The sequence below is a fragment of the Diceros bicornis genome, chromosome 33 (genome assembly GCF_020826845.1).
Source record: "Diceros bicornis minor isolate mBicDic1 chromosome 33, mDicBic1.mat.cur, whole genome shotgun sequence".
Classification (NCBI taxonomy): Eukaryota; Metazoa; Chordata; class Mammalia; order Perissodactyla; family Rhinocerotidae; genus Diceros; species Diceros bicornis.
This window is the reverse complement of record NC_080772.1, coordinates 19531976-19551676: the sequence shown is the minus strand read 5'-3', so window position 1 is coordinate 19551676 and position 19701 is coordinate 19531976. Positions and strand designations below refer to the sequence as shown.

The 19701-nt window shown below is 35.3% G+C and overlaps 1 protein-coding gene across 6 annotated transcripts in view; it reads right to left on the bottom strand.

Moving 5' to 3' along the window:
* The window catches only part of CSPP1 (centrosome and spindle pole associated protein 1), a 233987-nt gene that overhangs the window by 45431 nt on the left and 168855 nt on the right, over positions 1-19701 (bottom strand). For all 6 annotated transcript variants that reach the window (XM_058528814.1, XM_058528816.1, XM_058528815.1 and 3 more), the window contains 2 exons: positions 4413-4542; positions 2186-2333 (listed from right to left, as the gene is read on the bottom strand). In XM_058528814.1, the coding sequence (XP_058384797.1) occupies positions 2186-2333; positions 4413-4542 (278 nt within the window). The remainder of the gene's footprint in view (positions 1-2185; positions 2334-4412; positions 4543-19701) is intronic.

Below are 19701 nucleotides of genomic sequence, written 5' to 3'. Positions count from 1 at the left end.
TAGGAAATTATTCTATTCCAGAGTTTCCCATAGTTTCAGTCATTTAAGCACCTCCTTTGTGGTACCTGGTATGTTTCTATCAATTCACATTTTCAATTTACTGTAGCAAAGACTGGCTGGATGCTTATCAAGCTCATGTCCTCCTCCTGGGTATAAAGAAACTTAAACTTCCCAGGCCCCCAAGGAGTTAGGTTACAACCTTATAACTAGGTCTAAACAATGGAACAAAGACAAAAGTGATATTCCTTCACTTCTGGGACAAGACTCAACAAAATTTTCAACTTTTTATCCCACCCTCGGATCTTGTCTGCATAGCTAAAAGTGAAGGACTCCTAAATGGAGGAGTGACACAATGGAAGAGACCCGGATTCCTGAGTCACCTCATGGAGAAGAACCATCCAAAAAGCATCAGAACGTGACATCAGTGAGAAGTAAACTTACACTGCCTTAAGCCTCTGAGAATTGGGGGTTGTTTGTTACAGCACTTTTCATTAAATGTCTGGACTAATACCCTTACTTTAAATGGAAATGTTACAGTACTACCCATAAATGGAAAACCAGTATTTTTCTAAAATACATTGAAATAAACATTTAACTTTTAAAATAAGAAATGTTTATCTATGTATCACCGAAAATCACCTCATCTATCAAGAGAGTAAGAGTTCCAGTCCTCAAAACTGTGAGGAAAGTATTTATGAGGTAAAGATAAGACAGGAATAAATCTTTTGGTAAGAAAAGAGTTATCTCATTAATTTAAGTGGGCTTCAAACATATCTTTTCTAAAAAGCATTTTTTTTTTGTTTGTTTGTTTGTTTTTGGTGAGGAAGATTAGCCCTGAGCTAACATCTGTTGCCAATCCTCCTCTTTTTGCTGAGGAAGGTTACCCTTGGGCTAATATCCATGCCCATCTTCCTCCACTTTATATGGGACGCCGCCACAGCATGGCTTGACAAGTGGTGTGTTGGTGCGCGCCCGGGATCCAAACCGGCGAACCCTGGGCCGCCAAAGTGGAAAGTGCGAACTTAACTACTATGCCACTGGGTTGGCCCCTCTAAAAAACCGTTTTTATCAAAGAATCAAAGAGACAAAACTTAAGAACTCTAATAACTTAGGGGCCGGCCCCGTGGCGTAGCGGTTAAGTGCGTGTGCTCTGCTGCTGGCGGCCTGGGTTCAGTTCCCAGGCACGCACTGACACACCGTTTGTCAGGCCATGCTGTGGCGGCATCCCATATAAAGTGGAGGAAGATAGGCACAAATGCTAGCCCAGGGCCAGTCTTCCTCAGCAAAAAGAGGAGGACTGTCATGGATGTTTGCTCAGGGCTGATCTTCCTCACACACACACACACAAAAAAAAAAACTCTAACAACTTAATATCCAAAAAATCACCTGATTTCATCACTCAACTATCCCTACAATAATGTATAACACCTAAACAACAACACGAAATTATATTTTAACCATTTTCATGGGTTTCTAATATTCATTTCTCATTTCTAATCAAACAATTTTCAAAAGCCCCTTACTTTGCTCTACTTTTATTCTTAGCTAAAAGCTAATCAGAGATCATCCTAACATATACAAGTTGCACAGAGCCTCTCTTTTCAAAGTGCTTGTTGTGTCATTTTTGGATCAAACATTTTTGAGAGCACATAATAGAAAGATAAATCAATATAATTCTGCAAGCTGCCAGAAAATTTCTTAGATTAGGTCTTTATTTTTCAGAGGAGTTCTTGCATTGTGCAGGTATATGGCATATATGAATTAAACACAACATCCCTTCCCACAGCTATTCCAGATCACTTATTTTAAAGATGTCTTACTAGTTAAAAAAAAAAAAAAAAAACTTGTAATAAGGGTTTTATTATTTTTACCAGGAAATTTTTAAAATTCTAACTACTAGAATTTTAGTTTGAGTAAAAATTTGCCAATATGAGCTCTTCTCTGCAACTGAGCTATCATCAGAGGGTGGAAAATTTGTAATAAAAATAAATGAATAGCACTCTGAAGAAGAAAGGGTTTCTAATCTGTTATATATTATCAAAATACCTCTTTTGCATTAAGCTACATAAAAAGAGACCTTGCCTTACAGACTATGATTCCCACTTCTTTCTACTCCCCATTCTTTTTAAAAGTTAAAAATAATTTACTTTCTTTTAAAAACAACAAATCAATGGAAATAACATACTTATCAGATTTCCTTTTGCATCCCTGAGAGGAGCACCACCTCCACCTTTCCCCCAGGGGTTATAACTTCTCATTTCAGCTTCTAATTTAGCTTCGTATTCTTCTTTTTCTTCACGTTCTTTCTTCCTTCTTTCTTCTCTTTCCCGAATCTTGACAACATAAGAAACATTCATAATAAGTGCTGACAAGTATTCTGATACAAAAAGTTAATTTTCATATCAGATTTTATTTTTCTTATTAGAGAAAAAACTGGAGATTTTTTTTTTAGTATGCTCACAATAAAACTTAAAATCGCCAAGTATATGTACTATCCAATTTAAAAACATTTCAATGGCTGGAATACATAGCTGCTGCTCCCTACATCACACCACTAGAGTCCTTTCCAGCCACTGATGCCACTTTGGACTAAACCAAATCCTCCCTCCCACCCCCACCTTCTACGTGAGCCATTCTCTCCCTAAACTCACCAGTTCCATGGGGACCAATAAGATCTCCCCATTTTCCTTTTTCATCTATCCTTTCATGGGACCTGGCCAGCCACAAACTACCCCCTACACGTCACCAGACCTACTCTACCCGGGGCAAACTCCATTCCCAGAATGCAAAGAGGTTAAAGGTTCACAGCTCATTGGGAGAATGCTGGACTACTTTAAGTAAAATTTTATGGAAGTATACCAAACAAATACAGTCTTATCATTATCAAGTATAAGGACAGGACTGTCTCTAGAGACATACAGATAAGCAATGAACAACTATCTCTGTTTTGGAAAGCTACTTTTAAAATCATAACCATACGCATGGAAAATTCAAGCAACCACTCCAGCAAGGCCAAGAAAGTCATCACATACATAAAATAAAATTCTAGAGTTAGGAAATCTAGTTTTGTCAGTCGTATTTTTAAGATGCTCATTTGAAAACAGATAAATTCAGTCTTTTATTTGTAGAATCCTAACATACAAAAAATAATGTTGGTAATTCTATAATTTAAAAAGAGTCATCTTTCAAGGAGGTTGTATGTAAAAACTGAACAAAAGGAGCTTTAGAAGAAACCCAAGTGGACTTTATAAAAAAAGTACCTCAGATGGACACATACCTACCAAGAGTTTCAGGGTCCTCTCAGAGACATGGGTATTCCCCCCAAAAAAGCCACACATTTGATACAGTTACTGTTAAGTAAACTCTTTTCAAACATTACAAACTACAACAGGAATCCATTATTCTCCTCCCTAAAAGTTCTACCTCTTTTTTGCCTATCTTATTCTCCTACATTACAACACTCAGAATCATCTTTTTTTTTTTTCCAAATCTTTTATGTATTTATTTGATTTTTTGATGGGGAAGATCAGCCCTGAGCTAACATCTGTTGCCAATCCTCCTCTTTTCGCTGAGGAAGGTTACCCCTGGGCTAACATCTATGCCCATCTTCCTCCACTTTATATGGGACGCCGCCACAGCATGGCTTGACAAGCAGTGCGTCGGTGCACGCCCAGGATCCAAACCCACGAACCCCAGGCCGCCAAAGTGAAGCGGGCGCACTTAACCGCTTGCACCACCGGGCCGGCCCCTCAGAATCATCTTCAAGCCCTCTGTTCTTTCTCATTCCCTATATCTAAGTCCTATCAACGAAACTCCAGGGATTGTCTCTTGGACGTCCTCCTCATCTTCTCCATCTGGTTCAAGGCCTCATTACCTCCCGAGTGGACCACCTCAACAGTTTACTAAAAGGTTTTTCTCCCACAAATCTTTCCCAATTGTCTACATCACAACCAGATATCTTCCTAAAAGCCAAATCTGCTCACATCAACTATTCCTTTCACTCTCTGGCTTAAAATTTCTTCCCTTTGGCTGTCCATAACGAGATGAAATTGAAAACCCCTTATTAGCTATTCCTTCACAATCCAGCACAATCTAACACTCCAGCCTCTTTGCCCACATCAATTCCATTCTCTGAATAACCAGGAATTTCAAATCTATTCATTGTATATAACATGCAGCTCAAATATCAACAACCACGTGAAGCCCCCTTAACTGCCCAGGCAATTATTCTCCCTACCCTATGCTTCCAACAGCATTCTAGTCTATCTACATTAAAACTTATCATATTGAATTATAAATAACAGTAGTTTTCTCCTCTGCCAAACTCTTAAGTTCTAAGGGACCACTGTGCTAACACATAAGATGTTCAACATTAAATGAACAAATGAATAAATGAATGAATGAATGAATACCTGCTTCTGCAAAGCTTCTTGGTAAGACTGAAGTGACTGTTTTGAAGGCTTTGGTTTATCTTCAAAAAACAATCCTGAATTTATTGCTCGATCACTTGTAATTTTCAGTTCATTCTGTCTAACTGTATTCCTACATCAAACACACAATTAATAATTTGAATCCATTTATGACTCAGCAAGAAGAAAAGGCAACACTCCTTTGAAATAGCATGACATATAAGTACATTTAAAAATAAGCAAAGATATTTCTCTGTAGGTCAAAGAGAAATCCTTAAGTAAATGACCCCTTCTTAAGCTATTTCCTCTGTCTCTGCTTTCACAATTCATGGAATTTTCAAATTTACTGGATCTCTTTCTTGATCTAGGTGGCAGTTACAAGGCGGGGACAATACTTGGTGATAATTCATTAAGCAGTATACATATGACGTAGGCACTTTTCTGAATGCATAGAAATAATACAGAAGTCCATCAAATAATATCATAACTAACGATTTACTTAAGAAATGTACTCCAATATAAAATAATAACTTCCTAGCCACTTCAAGAATAAAACAATATAATTACAGTAAAAAGTCTAACTGTCCCAAATAAATAAAAATTTCTAAAAAACTTACCAGGAAGCAAAAAAGGAAAAATTTAAAACATATTTTGATTACATAAATCTCAACCAATAAAGTGCTATTTGTCTTAAATACAACACATGTTAAAGTATAGGAACGCAGCCACTTTGAAGAAAACAATACATTTAAAAAATCTGAATTATAAAAGATAAACTCAAATATTAGTTTTATAATAAAATCACAATTATAAAAAAGAGACTACAAAAGACTTCTCATCTCCAAAAACATCATCAGCACTTTAAATAATGAGTTCCCTTTGTGTATTTAACTTATCCAATTTATTTACAATGTTTTATTAAGATAAACAGATGTTTGTGTATACTGTCACAGTGGATTATGAGTGGGTAAAAGGGAACACGAAGAGAACCAGAGCAAATAGTAATGGTCTAAGAGACCTTATACTTTTTCAGAGCAAGGGGGCTCTGCATGTGGAAATGAATAAAGAAGGTTGAGAGGGCTTATCTGAGTAAACTCAATCTCTTAAAACAAATTAGCTATAAATCACAAGTGGGTAGATTCTCTCAGTATCTATTTCACTCATCTTTCTTCCTATCTTTAACCCCTGACTCAAGGACCCCAATTCTTGGCCTTTATTTATCAACTTCTCCCTGGCCCAAAGAGAGGATTTAGGGATGTAGGTACAGTCAGATCAGGATGGGAGGAAAGAGAGAAATAGTAGTGGTGGTAATTACACAACTCAATAATTTTCAGTAAACTTATGGAGTTGTGCAACCATCACCACAATCCAGTTTTGGAACTTTTCCATAACCCAAAAATATTCTTCATACTCATACTCAACCAATCCCTGTTCCCACCCCAGCCACAGCAATCACTAAGTAAGTGGCCTGCTTTCTGTCTCCATAGATTTGCTTTCTGAATATTTCATATAAATGGAACTATATGATATATATGGATTCTTTCACTTATAATATTATTGAGGTATGTCACAGCATGTATCAGTAGTTCATCCTTTTTTTTTTTTATTTTTTTTATTTTTTTTATTTTTTTGTGTGTGAGGAAGATCAGCCCTGAGCTAACATCCATGCTAATCCTCCTCTTTTTGCTGAGGAAAACCGGCTCTGAGCTAACATCTATTGCCAATCCTCCTCTTTTCCCCCAAAGCCCCAGTAGATAGTTGTATGTCATAGTTGCACATCCTTCTAGTTGCTGTATGTGGAACGTGGCCTCAGCATGGCCGGAGAAGCGGAGCGTCGGTGTGTGCCCGGGATCCAAACCCGGGCCGCCAGTAGCAGAGTGCACGCACTTAACCGCTAAGCCATCGGGCCAGCCCCATTCTTTTTTATTGCTAAATAGTATTTCATTGTATGGATATAACATATTTTGTTTATCCACTTAGCAGCTGATAGACATTTGAACTGTTTATACTTTTTGGCTGTCATGAATAATATGTGAATATGCGAATATGAGCATTCGCATACAAATCTTTGTGCATACACATATTTTCATTTCTCTTAAGTTTATGCTAGGAGTGGAATTGCAGTGTTTTATGGTAAGTATATGTTTAACTTTTTAAGAAATTGCCATTTCCTGCAACTACTTTTTATACATCAATTTTGTATTCAGCAATTCTGCTAAAACTCCTATTAATTCTAATATTTTATCTGTACATTCTTTTGCAAATAATATCAGTTTTTTCTCTTCCTTTCTAATCCTTGTACCTATCTTCCTTCCTTTCTTTCTTTTTTATTTTTGACTTTGCTGCATTTTGGGCCCCAAAAGGAAATAGTGATAATAAGAACACTAGTCTTACTCTCAATTTCAAAAAGAATGTTTTAAACATATCACCTTTAAGTAAAATATATGATGTAGGTTTTTCATGTTTATAGTTTCTCAGGTTAAGTAGGTTCCCCTCTCACCTATTTTGTTAAGTTTTTAATCACTAATGGATACTGAATTTTATTAATGTTTTCTCTGTATCTATTGAAATGATCATACAGCTTTCCTCTTTATTCAGTTAATATGGTACATTACAGTAATTGATTTTACAATAATAATATTGATATCTAACACCAATTTGTATTTAGTATATATCAGACACTGTTCTAGACACTTTACATATTTGAATTCATTCAATCTTCAGAAAACCTCTATGAGTTGATACCATTATTATTCCAATTAACAAACAAGAAATAGAAGTTAAGAAACATGCCTCAAGCTAATTAGTAAAACCAGGATTCAAACCAATGTACTCTGCCTGCCAAGTCCATACTCTTTAATTGATATGCACTACTACATTTAGTCACCCTACTTTCCAGAATAATTCCAAATTGGGATGAAATATCCTTTTCTACATTATGAGATTCAGTTTTATGATTCTTGTATCTACGTTTATGAGTGAGATTAGCCTGTAATTTCCCATTCTCATATTGGCCTTGTCAGGTTTTAGTATCAAGGATTAGTCTATTAATAGTAGCTGTGGAGTAGTCCCTCTTGTTCTAGACTCTGTATTAGTCTGTGTAAGATTAATTTTTTTCCTTGAATGTTTGGTATAATTCACCAGTCCATCGAAACCTGGAGTGTGTAGGAAGATTTGAAAATTATGACCCAATTTTTTTTTTAACAGTTTTGATATTATCCAGGTTTTCTATTTCTTCTTGAGTCCGTTTTAAGTTAAATTTTAATAGGAATTTTTCTTCTTCACTTTAATTTTCAAATTCATCGACATAAAATTGTTCATAATATAGCCTCATTGTCTTTTTAAGGTTAATTACAACTACAGTGACAATTTTTTCATTCTTAATATTTATTTATACCTCTCGCTCTTTTTTTTTTTTTTTTGATTAACCTCAACAGAGAACTATTTTATTAGTCTTTTCAAGGAACCTACCTCAGACTCTGTTGATCCTCTATACTGAATGTTTCTATTTCATTAATTTTTGTTCTTTTCTTTATTATTTTTTTCCTTGCTTCTTTGGGTTTACTTTGCTGTTCTTTTTCTCACTTTTTAGATGCCTGATCATTATTTTATCTTTCATCCCATTTTATGTTTTCTAATTTGTTCCTTGTTTTCTAATTTCTAAAATATGGAGTTTTTTTAGTTATCTTTAAAATTGATTTCTACCTTAAGTGGTGCATAGGATATGAGTCCACTGAAATTTATTAAGACTTCAAGGACTAGGATGTGATGACTTTTATAAATATTCCTGTGAGATCAGCAAAAACAGATATTCTGAAGTTTGGGGTGTATTTCTATACATTTTCATTAGAATAAGCTTGTTAATTATGTTAAGTGAATTCTTCTATAACCTTACTGATTATTTTCTGCTTTATCACTTATGGAAAGAAGTGATCAAGTCTCACATTAGGATTCTGTATTTGTCTATTTTACCTGTAATTCTTTAAAATCTTGCTTTATAAATATTTTGAGACCATGTTTTCAGGTGCATAAAATTTTTTGTTATCCTGTTAAAATACTTTATTTTAATTCATATTCTCCTAGGATATCTCTACCATTTTACTTTCAACTTTTCTACATCATTTTTTAAATATATGTCTTATAAGCAACACGTACCTAGGTTTGCTTTTGTATCTAGTATGACAAGGTTTCTCTTTGAACTAGATACTTAACCATTTACTAATATCAAATTTAAGTTTGCCATTTAATTTGGACTTATAATCAGGTTAAATAGGCTGCTTAAACCTTTCTATGTTTCTTTTTCTTCTCATTTTTTGCCTCCTTTTTGATTTTTTCCTCTAAGACACTAGTAAGTTGCACCTTTTGTCCATATACTTTTAATGGTTAACCTAGAAATAAAATACCCATATTTAACTTATCAAGGACTAAAGCTATTCAAAATCTTTACCATCCTCCCAAATGATACAAAGATTTTTAAACACATTAACTCCATTTAACCCCTTCCAAATTATATGCTATTTCTATTCATTATTCTTAATTTTACTTACTTTTAAACTCATAATAATTTTACATAGATAATATTTATTTACTTCCACCCATGTATTTATCACTTTTTTTCCTTTCCACTCCTTCATGCAACATAGACATTCCATCTGTGACCCCTTTCCTTCCGTATTTAGAATTTCATTTACTGAGGGTCTGCTAGTGGCAAATTGGGTTGATTCTCTTGAAATATTTTTATTTTAATCTCATTCATGAAAAATAACTTTGCTGAGTATAGAATGATCTCAACACACTGACAGTATCTTTAGTTATCTTCTGAATTCCTTCCTAGAGTTCTTTTGAAAGTAATGTCTTCTCTCTCTGGCTGATTTTAAGCTCCTCTGTATTTCTTTTATGTTCTGAAGTTTTACTATGATTGTCTTGGTATGGACTTGTTTTATTTATCCTGTTTGAGAGGTGCTGGGCTTTTAGAATCCATAGATGAGAATCATTAATCAACTGTAGAAAATTTTAAGATATCATCTCTTCAAATATTTCTTTTGTCCTTTTCCTCTCACTTTTTCTAGAATTCCAATTAGATACAGTTAGACCTTTTTACTTCCATCATTTTTACCCTCTTTTTCATATTTTCCATGTCTTTTTCTCTTGTTCTGGATAATTTCTTCAGATCTACTAGTTCAGAGGTTCTCAAACTTTATAGAGTACATCAGAGTCACATGGAAAGCTTGTTGAAATAGAAATTGTTGGGCCCCACCACAGAGTTTCTGATTCATAGGTGGGGTGGAGCCTGAGAGTCTGCATTGCTAACATGTTCCCATGATGCTGCTATTCTAGGGACCACACTTCGAAAACCATTGTTCTAGTTCATTTCTCGCTTCACATATGTCAAATCTGGTATTAAGGCCTGTCCATTGAGTTCATACTTTCAATTATTTAAAAATTCTTCCAAAATATCTACGTAGTTCTATTTCAAATCTGATTGGTCATTCTTCATAGCTTCTTATGCCCTGATATAAACATGATCAATATGAGCATTTTATATTTTGTCTAGTAATTCCTAATCTGAGATCTTTGTTGGTCTGTTTTTGCAAGTCTATTCCCACTCACGGTTTATTTTCTTGTATAGTTTACGAGTTCTGAATGTGAACTTCACATATTGCTTGGAAAAGTATTTAAAGTTCCTGATCATCACTTTCTACCTTACCAATGGCTTTGGAAATTTCCCTTTTTTGTTACTCAGACACTGACAGCTTCCTTAACAATCTCTGTACTTTCTTCCCTTCTCTTAACCAAATCTGTATCATCCTCCTATAATTCTGTCCCTCATCAATTTTTCAATCATTTTTGCTTAAAGAGTGATACTGCTTTCACATTTTAAGAAATCTATTTTCCAAAGTGTACACAAAGGAAGTACACATAAAGAGCAAAGATAATCAGCATTCAAAACATAAAAATAAATGGAAAAAATATACAAACTTATAGACACTTGTCTCTTTTTTTTAACACTGAGTCATTATAGATTTTATTGATGGTACTGATGGAATAAGACTAGTAGAATCTCTAAAACCCTGCCCTGTTTATGGGGGCCTAGGATGGGAACTGTGCCAAAGACAGGAAGTTCTAAGTGTTGGGTAAAGTGGGAGCAGTGCTTTCCCAGCAAATACAACTTCCTCATTCTACCTTTCTTTCCTTTGTTTTCCTTTTTCCCAGGTGATCCCAGGCTCTCACTCCTCAGAGATCATGCAGACCATGAAGTGCACATAAAGCATAAAGATGCTGAGTCAAAGTTATTTTCATGCTGAGAAATGAGAGTGACAAAGTGGTTACTGAGGACAGTGCCAATAGCAAAGATGGAGGAGTAGATGTCACTGTCAAAGTCATGGGAGATAACTTGGTCTTCAGTGTGGCCACGTATGCCCATCAATGGTATCTGCTTATCTTTGGGAGGGGAGCCCTGTCACAGATCCCTTTGAGAATCTGATAAAAACTATCTACTTTCATGGCAAAAACATGTATATACAAAAATTATGCATTCAATTTCAAGGGGCTCATAACCTCTCTGAAACCTACACACCTAAGGTTAAGAAATCCCAAAGATCCTTTTCAACTCTAAAGTTCTATAATTTGGTCCTAAATACACTTCACTCACTAAAGAGAGAGTACTCGGGCAAATTTTAGAAAATAAATATGTTTAGAAAATAAACATATTTATTTAAAAATAATTCTAAATTGTTCTATTATCATAAATCATTACATTATAAATTTGATTAGTTTCCTAAAGTATAGCTTGACCTGAATACTGATTACTTCTACAAATCTAATTGTTCATTCCATCAAAATCGACAGAATGTAAAGATTTGTATGCTAGCATTTCTTCTAATCAAAAAATGGTCTCAGTTGTGGGAGTCAGAATGATATTATAGAAAGAGATAAGGCTTTGAAGCCAGACAAAACTACTTTAGATGTCTACCTTCACTGTTTATTGACTGAGGACTTAGGCAAGTCACTTTATATAGCTAAGTCTCAATTTCTTCAATTGCAAACACTGAGATAGATATATATATATACAATCTATATAAAGAACCTGATATGATAGAGGCACAAACTAGGTACTCAGTAAATTTAAATTGCTATTATTATTATGACTATTATTATTTTAGTAAATGTATACCCAATTTAGGACAATCAAAATTCTAAGGTACAAGTCACCAATGAGTGAATACAACCTTGGGGATATGAGCAACAGACTTTCAAGCCTCTTTACTACACCATTTCTACCCATGAATTAAGCAGTGTTAAAGTAATAAAACATATGGAAAAAAAGACAGATCATGTGGAAACCAAAATAGTTAATAGAATCACAGGTTCCTTTCACCTCTAATTAGGCTAAAATGTTTGGAAATTAATAAGTACATTGAAAAGTAATTGGTTTGAAAGAAATTTAGGGCATCATTCCATTATTTGACTTTTATTATTATATCACAAGTTTACACTTTTTAATGTGGCATTTAGAAAAACAATAGAAAAGAGATAACTTAAAAAACAACTTACACTAGGGATGGGAATCAGGATTAACTGTAAAGAGGCATAAGGGGTCTCGGTGGAGAGGTGAAAATGTTCTAAAACTGGAAAAACCTTCCATAATGGCAAAGTAAGGACCTTTGAAAATTTGCTACTCCATTAAAGTAATGAGAATGCTAAAAATTGCCAAAATCTACTTTCTCATAATTCTGGAAATTAATGAAAGTCCTGCAACAATCCAAGAAGAGTTTAAAAAAAAAAAAAAGATTTTCATTAAAAACAGTAATCTTCACGGCACGTGAACCTGACCTTTCCCATTTGACTTCTCCCTATCTCCATTGAAGCCTTAAAATTTAACAGCCTCCAAAGATGATAGCAGTGAAAACTAGCAGCCCAGCTGCCACTGGAGGGGTAGAATAGGTCTGGAGCTCCCCAAATAGCCAATCTCTAGAAAAATGTCACTTTTGACCTATCTGGCAGCTCCCTGGAAAAGCCCCACTCACAAGGCCTGCCTGCCTTTAACACAAACTCAGAGCTTGCTCAATATGAACATCCTTATCACGAGGTATTTACAGAAAACAATCAGCAGCGACTGTTTAACATCCCAGTGATCTGAGACAGCAAAACCATTAGAGCAAGCAAAAGGCTGACAAAAAAATCAAAAGAAAAATCTAGGGAATAACATATCCACAGGGGCTTGAGAAGGTCCAACATATTTCTGAGACTCTAGAAAGCCACATGCATGTGCAGAGATATGCGTATGCCCAGGAAAGCTCTCAGAACACGCTAATCTCTCACCTCTGGCTGGCATTGAGGCTCTGTGATGGCAGGAAGTGAAGGTTAAAGCAGATTTGTAAACTGCCAGAGTACTGAAGGCATGCCCCAACACAAACACAGAACACTTGGCCAAGACTGGGAAACTTATTGATTTACATCCTTTACGGAAATCTTTGCCCAACCATGAGCTAACTATTAAGCTAATCTAGCAAAGATGTCAGTAGCCACACATGACAAAGAATATAGACTTTACAGAATTAGTTCACAATAGTTACTTTAAAAAGAGCAACAACAACAAAAAACAACAAATGGCAATAAGAATAAGCCCCAAGGAGGGGAGAGAATCTAAATGCTCTGTTTTCAACAACAAAAAAAACAAATTAAGAGACTAGGAAAGAAACAGGGAAGAATGGACAATCACAGAAAAATGAAATCAATCAATAGAAATTTTCACTGAGGAATACCAGATGTTGTACTTACTGAACAAAGAATTTGAATGAGGTATTAGAAATATATTGAAAGAACTGGGGAAAAAAAAAAACAACCATGTCCAAAGAATTAAAGGAAAGTATGAGAACAATGTTACACCACATAAAGACTATCAACAGAAATAGAAATTATTTTTTTTAAAAAAGAACCAAATAGAAATTACAGAGTTTAAAAGTACAATAATCAAAAAGAAAAATTCACTAGAGGGGCTCAACAACAGATTTTAGCAGGCAGAAGAAACAATCACTGAACTTAAAGATAAGTCAATTGAGATTATCCAGTCTGAGAAACAGAAAGAAAAACGAACAGAACCTCAGAGATGCTATGGGACACCATCAAATACACCAACATATACATAAGAAGTCTGAAAAGAAAAGACAGAAAGCAACAAAAAAAAAATATCTGAATAAATAATAGCTAAAAATTTCCCAAATTTGATGAAAAATATTAATTAACACATCCAGGAGCTCATCAAACTCCAAGCAGGAAAGCTCAGAGATCCACACCTTTACACATCATAGTGAATCTGCCTACAGACAAAGATAAAGAGAGAATCTTGAAAGCAGCAAGAAAATAACAACTCATCACGGACAAGAGATCTTCAGTAAGATTAACGGCTCATCAGAAACCATGAAGGCCAGAAGGCAGCGAAATGATATAGTCAAAGTGCTGACAGAAAAATATCAACCAAGAATTCTATACCCAGGAAAACTATTCTTCAAAAAATAAAAGCGAGGGGCTGGCCCCGTGGCCTGGTGGATAAGTTCAGCACACTTCACTTCGGTGGCCCATATTTGGTTCCCAGGCGCAGACCTACACCACTTGTCGGCGGCCATGCTGTGGCAGCGACCCACGTACAAAATAGAGGACGACTGGCACAGATGCTAGCTCAGGGCAAATCTTCATCAAGCAAAAAGAGGAAGATTGGCAACAGATGTTAGCTCAGGGCAAATCTTCCTCAGCAAAAAAAAATTAAAAAATAATGAAAGCGAAATTAGGACATTATTAAATAAAAACTCAGAGAAGTCATGACTAACAGACCTGTCCTATAAGAAATATCGAATGGAGCACTTCAGGTTGAAATGAAGAACACTTGACAGCAACCAGAGTAAATGCAAAGAAATAAAAAAAACACCAGTAACAGTAACTAAACAGGCAAAAAAAGATATCATAAATATATTCTTATTTGTAACTCTATACTTCTCTACCTAATTTAAAAGACAACTGCATAAAGAAAGGAAGGAAGGAAGGGAAAGAGGGAAAAAGGAAGGAAAAAAGAAAGAATGAATGAATTATATGACTGTGTTGACGAGCTTAAATGTCTAAATATGTAATTTGTATGACAATAATGGCATCAAGGAAAAGGAAAGGAATGGCATCATATTGGAGAAAAAATTCATATACTATTGAAATGAAGTTGGCATTAATTTAAACTCAATTCGTTTAAATTAAAACATTAAGTTTAATCTGCAGGGAAACCATGAAGAAAACAAAAATTATCCTAAATGAAGCAAGAGAATTAAAATGGAATACCATAAAATATTTAACATAAAAGAAGGCATTAATGGAGCAACAGAGAAACAAAAAAGACGTAAGATATATATTTAAAAAATAGTAAAATGGCTGAGAAAAATCCTACCTTAATAGGAATTACATTAAACGTAAATATAGGCATAGGCTAGCAGAATGGGAGGCAGGGGAGACCAGGATACAAATGTATGCTGTCTACCTAGAGACACTTTAGATCCAAAAACAAAAACATTAAGGGTAAAACATGGAAAATTTGGTTATATGCAAACAATAACCCAAATAGAACAAGAATAGCAACATTTATAACAGACAAAATACTCTTTAAGTCAAAATTGTTACTAGAGACAAAAAAGTATCTTTTATACTGATAAAAGGCTCAATGGATCAGCAAGACATAACAATTATAAACATATGTACATAACTGCAGAGACCCAAAACAGAGGAAGCAAAAACTGACAGAACTGAAAAGAGAAACAGACGAATCAAAAATAGTAATTGGAGACTTCCATACTCCACTTCTAATAACAGATAGATAGAACAACTGCACTGAAGACCAACAGGAAACTATAGATTTTGAAATAACACTATAAACCAACTAGACCTAAGAGACATTAATAGAATAATCCACTCAACAACAGGACAGTGCACATTCTTTTCAAGCGCATACGAAAAATTCTCCAGGACAGACCATATGTTAGGTCATAAAACAAGCCTCAATAAATTTAAGAGGATTGAAATCATGCAAAGTATGTTCTCCAATTGCAATGGAATTACATTAGAAATGAGTGACAAAAGGAAATTTGGAAAATACAGAATTGTGGAAATTAAGCAATACACTCCAAAATAACCAATGGATCAATGAAGAAATCAAAAGAGACATTGGAAAATACTTTGAGATGAATGAAAATGAAAGCACAACACAAAATTTAAGGAATGCAGCTAGCACAGTACTTAGAGGGAAATCTATAGTTGTAAACATACACTAAAGAAGAAGACACCAAATCAATCATCTAACCTCCACCTTCAAAAATTAGAAAACGTACGAGCAAACTGAACCTAAACTAAGCAGAAGGAAGGAAATAAAAGGATTAAAGCAGAAATAAATGAAATGGAGACTAGAAGCACAACAGAGAAAATTGACTAAACAATAGTTGGTTCTTTGAAAAGATCAACAAGATTGACAAATGTTTAGCAGCTAGACTGACCAAGAAAAAGACTAAAATTATTGAAATCAGGAATAAAACAAGGAACATCCTTACTGACCTTATAAAAGTAAAAAAGATTACAAGGGAATACTATGAACAACTGCATGCCAACAAGTTAGATAATCTTTATGAAATGGGCAAATTCCTAGAAAGACATAAACTACTAAAACAAACACACAAAAAAATTTTAAATATGAATAAACCAATGATAAGAAAAGCGACTGAATTAGTGCAGTCATGAGTCACTTAACAGAGACACATTCCAAGAAATGTATCGTTAGGCAATTTCGTTGTCATACCAACATCATACAGTGTACTTACATAAACCTAGATGATATAGCCTACTACACTTCTAGGCTTTATGGTATAGCATGTTGCTCTTAGGCTACACACCTGTACAATATGTTACTGTACTGAATACTGCAGGCAACTGGAACACAATGGTAATTATTTGTGTATCTAAACATACAAAAGGTACAGAAAAACTACAATATAAATGATAAAAAATGGTACACCTGTATAGGGCACTTAACATCAATGGAGCTTTAAACACTGGAAGTTGTTCTGGGTGAGTGAGTGTTGAGTGAATGTGAAGGCCTAGGACATTACTGTACATTACAGTAGACTTTATAAACACGGTATACTTAGGCTACAATAAATTTATAAAAAAATATTTTTCTTTCTTCAATAATAAATTAACCTTAGCCTACTGTAACTTTTTTACTTTATAAACTTTTTAATTTTTTTTAACTTTTTGACTCTTTGGTAATAATACTTAGCTTAGAACACGAAGACATTGTACAGCTGTACAAAAATATTTTCTTTATAACCTTATTCCATAAGTTTTCTATTTTTAAAATTTTCAATTTTTTTTTACTTTATAAACTTTTTTGTTAAAAACTAAGACACACACACACATTAGCCTAGGCCTACACAGGATTATCAATATCACTGCCTTCCACCTCCATATCTCGTCCCACTAGAAGGTCTTCAGGGGCAATAACACACATGGAGTTATCATTTCCTATGATAACAACACCTTCTTCTGGAATACTTCCTCAAGTACCTTCCTGAGGCTCTTCTTGAGGAGGCGTCACTCTTTTCAGCATACCTCCATGGTGGTTTGCTTGGTTTGTTTCCTTCATGATAGATTTGCTTGTAAGCAGCTAATGTACAATGAACATTCCCCTCTATTAATGAAAACCCTTCAGTGTTGGAGTTTTCAAACTTTTTTCAAGCTTACTGAGGTCTGCAAAGTTTCTGCTAAACCCTTCACTGTGAATTTTCTTGGGGGTTCTTCTTTTTCTTCTCTTACAGTTTCCTTTACTCTTGCCTCCTCTTCAGCTATGCGTTCCTGTTCCAGTTCTAAAAACTCCTCATTAGCCAATTCCTCAAGAACAACCTTTAGGAGCTCCTCAGTGTCATCCTCATTCACACCCAGGTTAAAGTTGTTTGCCATCTCAACCACAGCCTTGTCAATTTTCGCAACCTCCACATCCTTGGCAAATCCTTTGAAGTCATGGACAAATCTCAAGTGTCTTCTTCCAGATGCCATTCATACGCTCCTTGGTGACATCAACCCAAGCCCAAGCAACAGATGTAATCCTTCCAGAATTGCACTGGTGTCTTCTCAGTGTCTTCCTCAGTTGCAGCAATAGCCTGGGCAAAGATTCTCCTCAGGCCGTAAGCCTTAAAAGCTGCTATAACTCCTTGATTCACTGGTTGGATCAAAGAGGTAGTGTGTGGAGGGAGAAACACCGCTTTGATATTGGGATGAAGATCACCAATAAAAGGAGGATGCCTGGGAGCATTATTAACAGTAAAGCAAAATCTTGAAAGGTATGTTATTCTCCAAATAGTACTTCTCCATTTGGCTGGCACAGCAATTCAGGAGTGCATCTTAGAAAAGGAGCTAGGTCACGCACGACTTCCTACCGCTCCTGTAGTACACTGGGAGCATGTGCTCATTGATATACTTGAAGGTCCTGGAGTTCTCACTGCGCCAGACCACAAAGGGTTTCAATTCGCAGCCTGCAAGACTGTTATCCTGTCCTTAAAAGCTATGAAACCTGGCACAATTTGGCTGCCTTATGGATTAAAGTCCTTTCAGCCATCCGTTTACAGAATGGAGAGGTTTTATCCATATTGAATATTTGCTCTGGCAAATAATTTTCCTCAACAATTAGTTTATCTCGAGTTTCCAAAAATTCTTCAGCTGCCTTCACATCAGCACTTGCAGACTCACCACTCACTTTCATATTATGTAATGAAGAATGATTCCAAAATCGTTTAAATCACCCAGAGCTAGCAGTAAATTCAACATTGCAGACAGGTCCAGCCTTTTCTTTCAAAATTGCAAACACATTTTTTGCTTTAGTATGATCACTGTGGTGCTGAGAGAGATATGCTTCTGTGTCTGGTCTTCAACCCAGATCATCAAAAGTTTCTCCATGTGTGATATAGGCTCTTCTCAAATTTTTGTTAGTAGTCTCATTGCCTTCAATGAAGCAGTTTCCATCACTTTGTTCTTGTTCTTCAAGATTATAGCTATGGTGGAACAGAACATGCCTGAACGGTGAGCAATAACCATCACTACTTTTCCACCTAATCACATTTAATTTTGTTTCCAGGTCAATGACTCTTACCAGCAACATTAGTAGTGGATTTTGTATGCTTAGTGGCCATGATGAACAAAACAAAAACGAAACTAAATCAAGCACAAGAGAAAATGATGCAACCAAGAGAGGCAATATACATTAGATGAATGAGGCTGCTGCCAGGGTAACACAACATACTGTTTCACAGTAAACTTCTGGGTTTTTTAGGCGTAGAGCTTACTTTTTTCCCCCAGTTATTTTATTGCAGTCATAATGGTTTATAACATTGTGTAATTTCAGTTGTACGTTATTATTTATCAGTTTCTTTATAGACTGCATCGTGCTCATGATCACCAATAGTCTAATTTTTATGCGTCACGATATATATATGCCCCTTTATCACTTTCGCCCACCCCCCAACCCCCTTCCGCTCTGGTAACCACTAAACTGTTCTCTTTCTCCATTTATTTATCTTTCACATCTGAGTGAAATTATGAGGTATTGATCTCTCTGTCTGGCTTATTTCACTTAACATAATACCCTCAAGATCCACACGTGCTGTTGCAAATAGGACGATTTTTATCCTTTTTTTATGGCTGAGTAATATTCCGTCATACATGTATATGCACCACATCTTCACTATCCATTCATCAGTTGATGGGCACTTGGGTTGCTTTCACATCTTGGCTATTGTGAATAACGCTGCAACGAACATAGAGGTGCATAAGTCTCTTTGAATTGTTGATTTCAACCTCTTTGGATAAATACCCAGTAGTGGGATAGATGGGTCATATGACATTTCCATTTTTAATTTTCTAAGAAATCTCCATACTGTTTTCCATAGTGGCTGCACCAGTTTGCATTCCCACCAGCAGTGTATGAGGGAACCCTTTTCTACACATCCTATCCAATATTTGTTGATTTTTGTCTTGGTAATTATAGCCATTCTAACAGGTATAAGGTGATAGCTCATTGTAGTTTTGATTTGCATTTCCCTGATGATTAGTGATGTTGAACATCTTTTCATGTGCCTGTCAGCCATCTGTATATATATCTTCTTCGGAAAAACGTCTGTTCATATCCATTGCCCATTTTTTGTTTGGGGTTTTCTTTTTCTTTTTTTTTTTTTTTTTTGGTGTGAAAGGTTAGCCCTGAGCTAACATCTGTTGC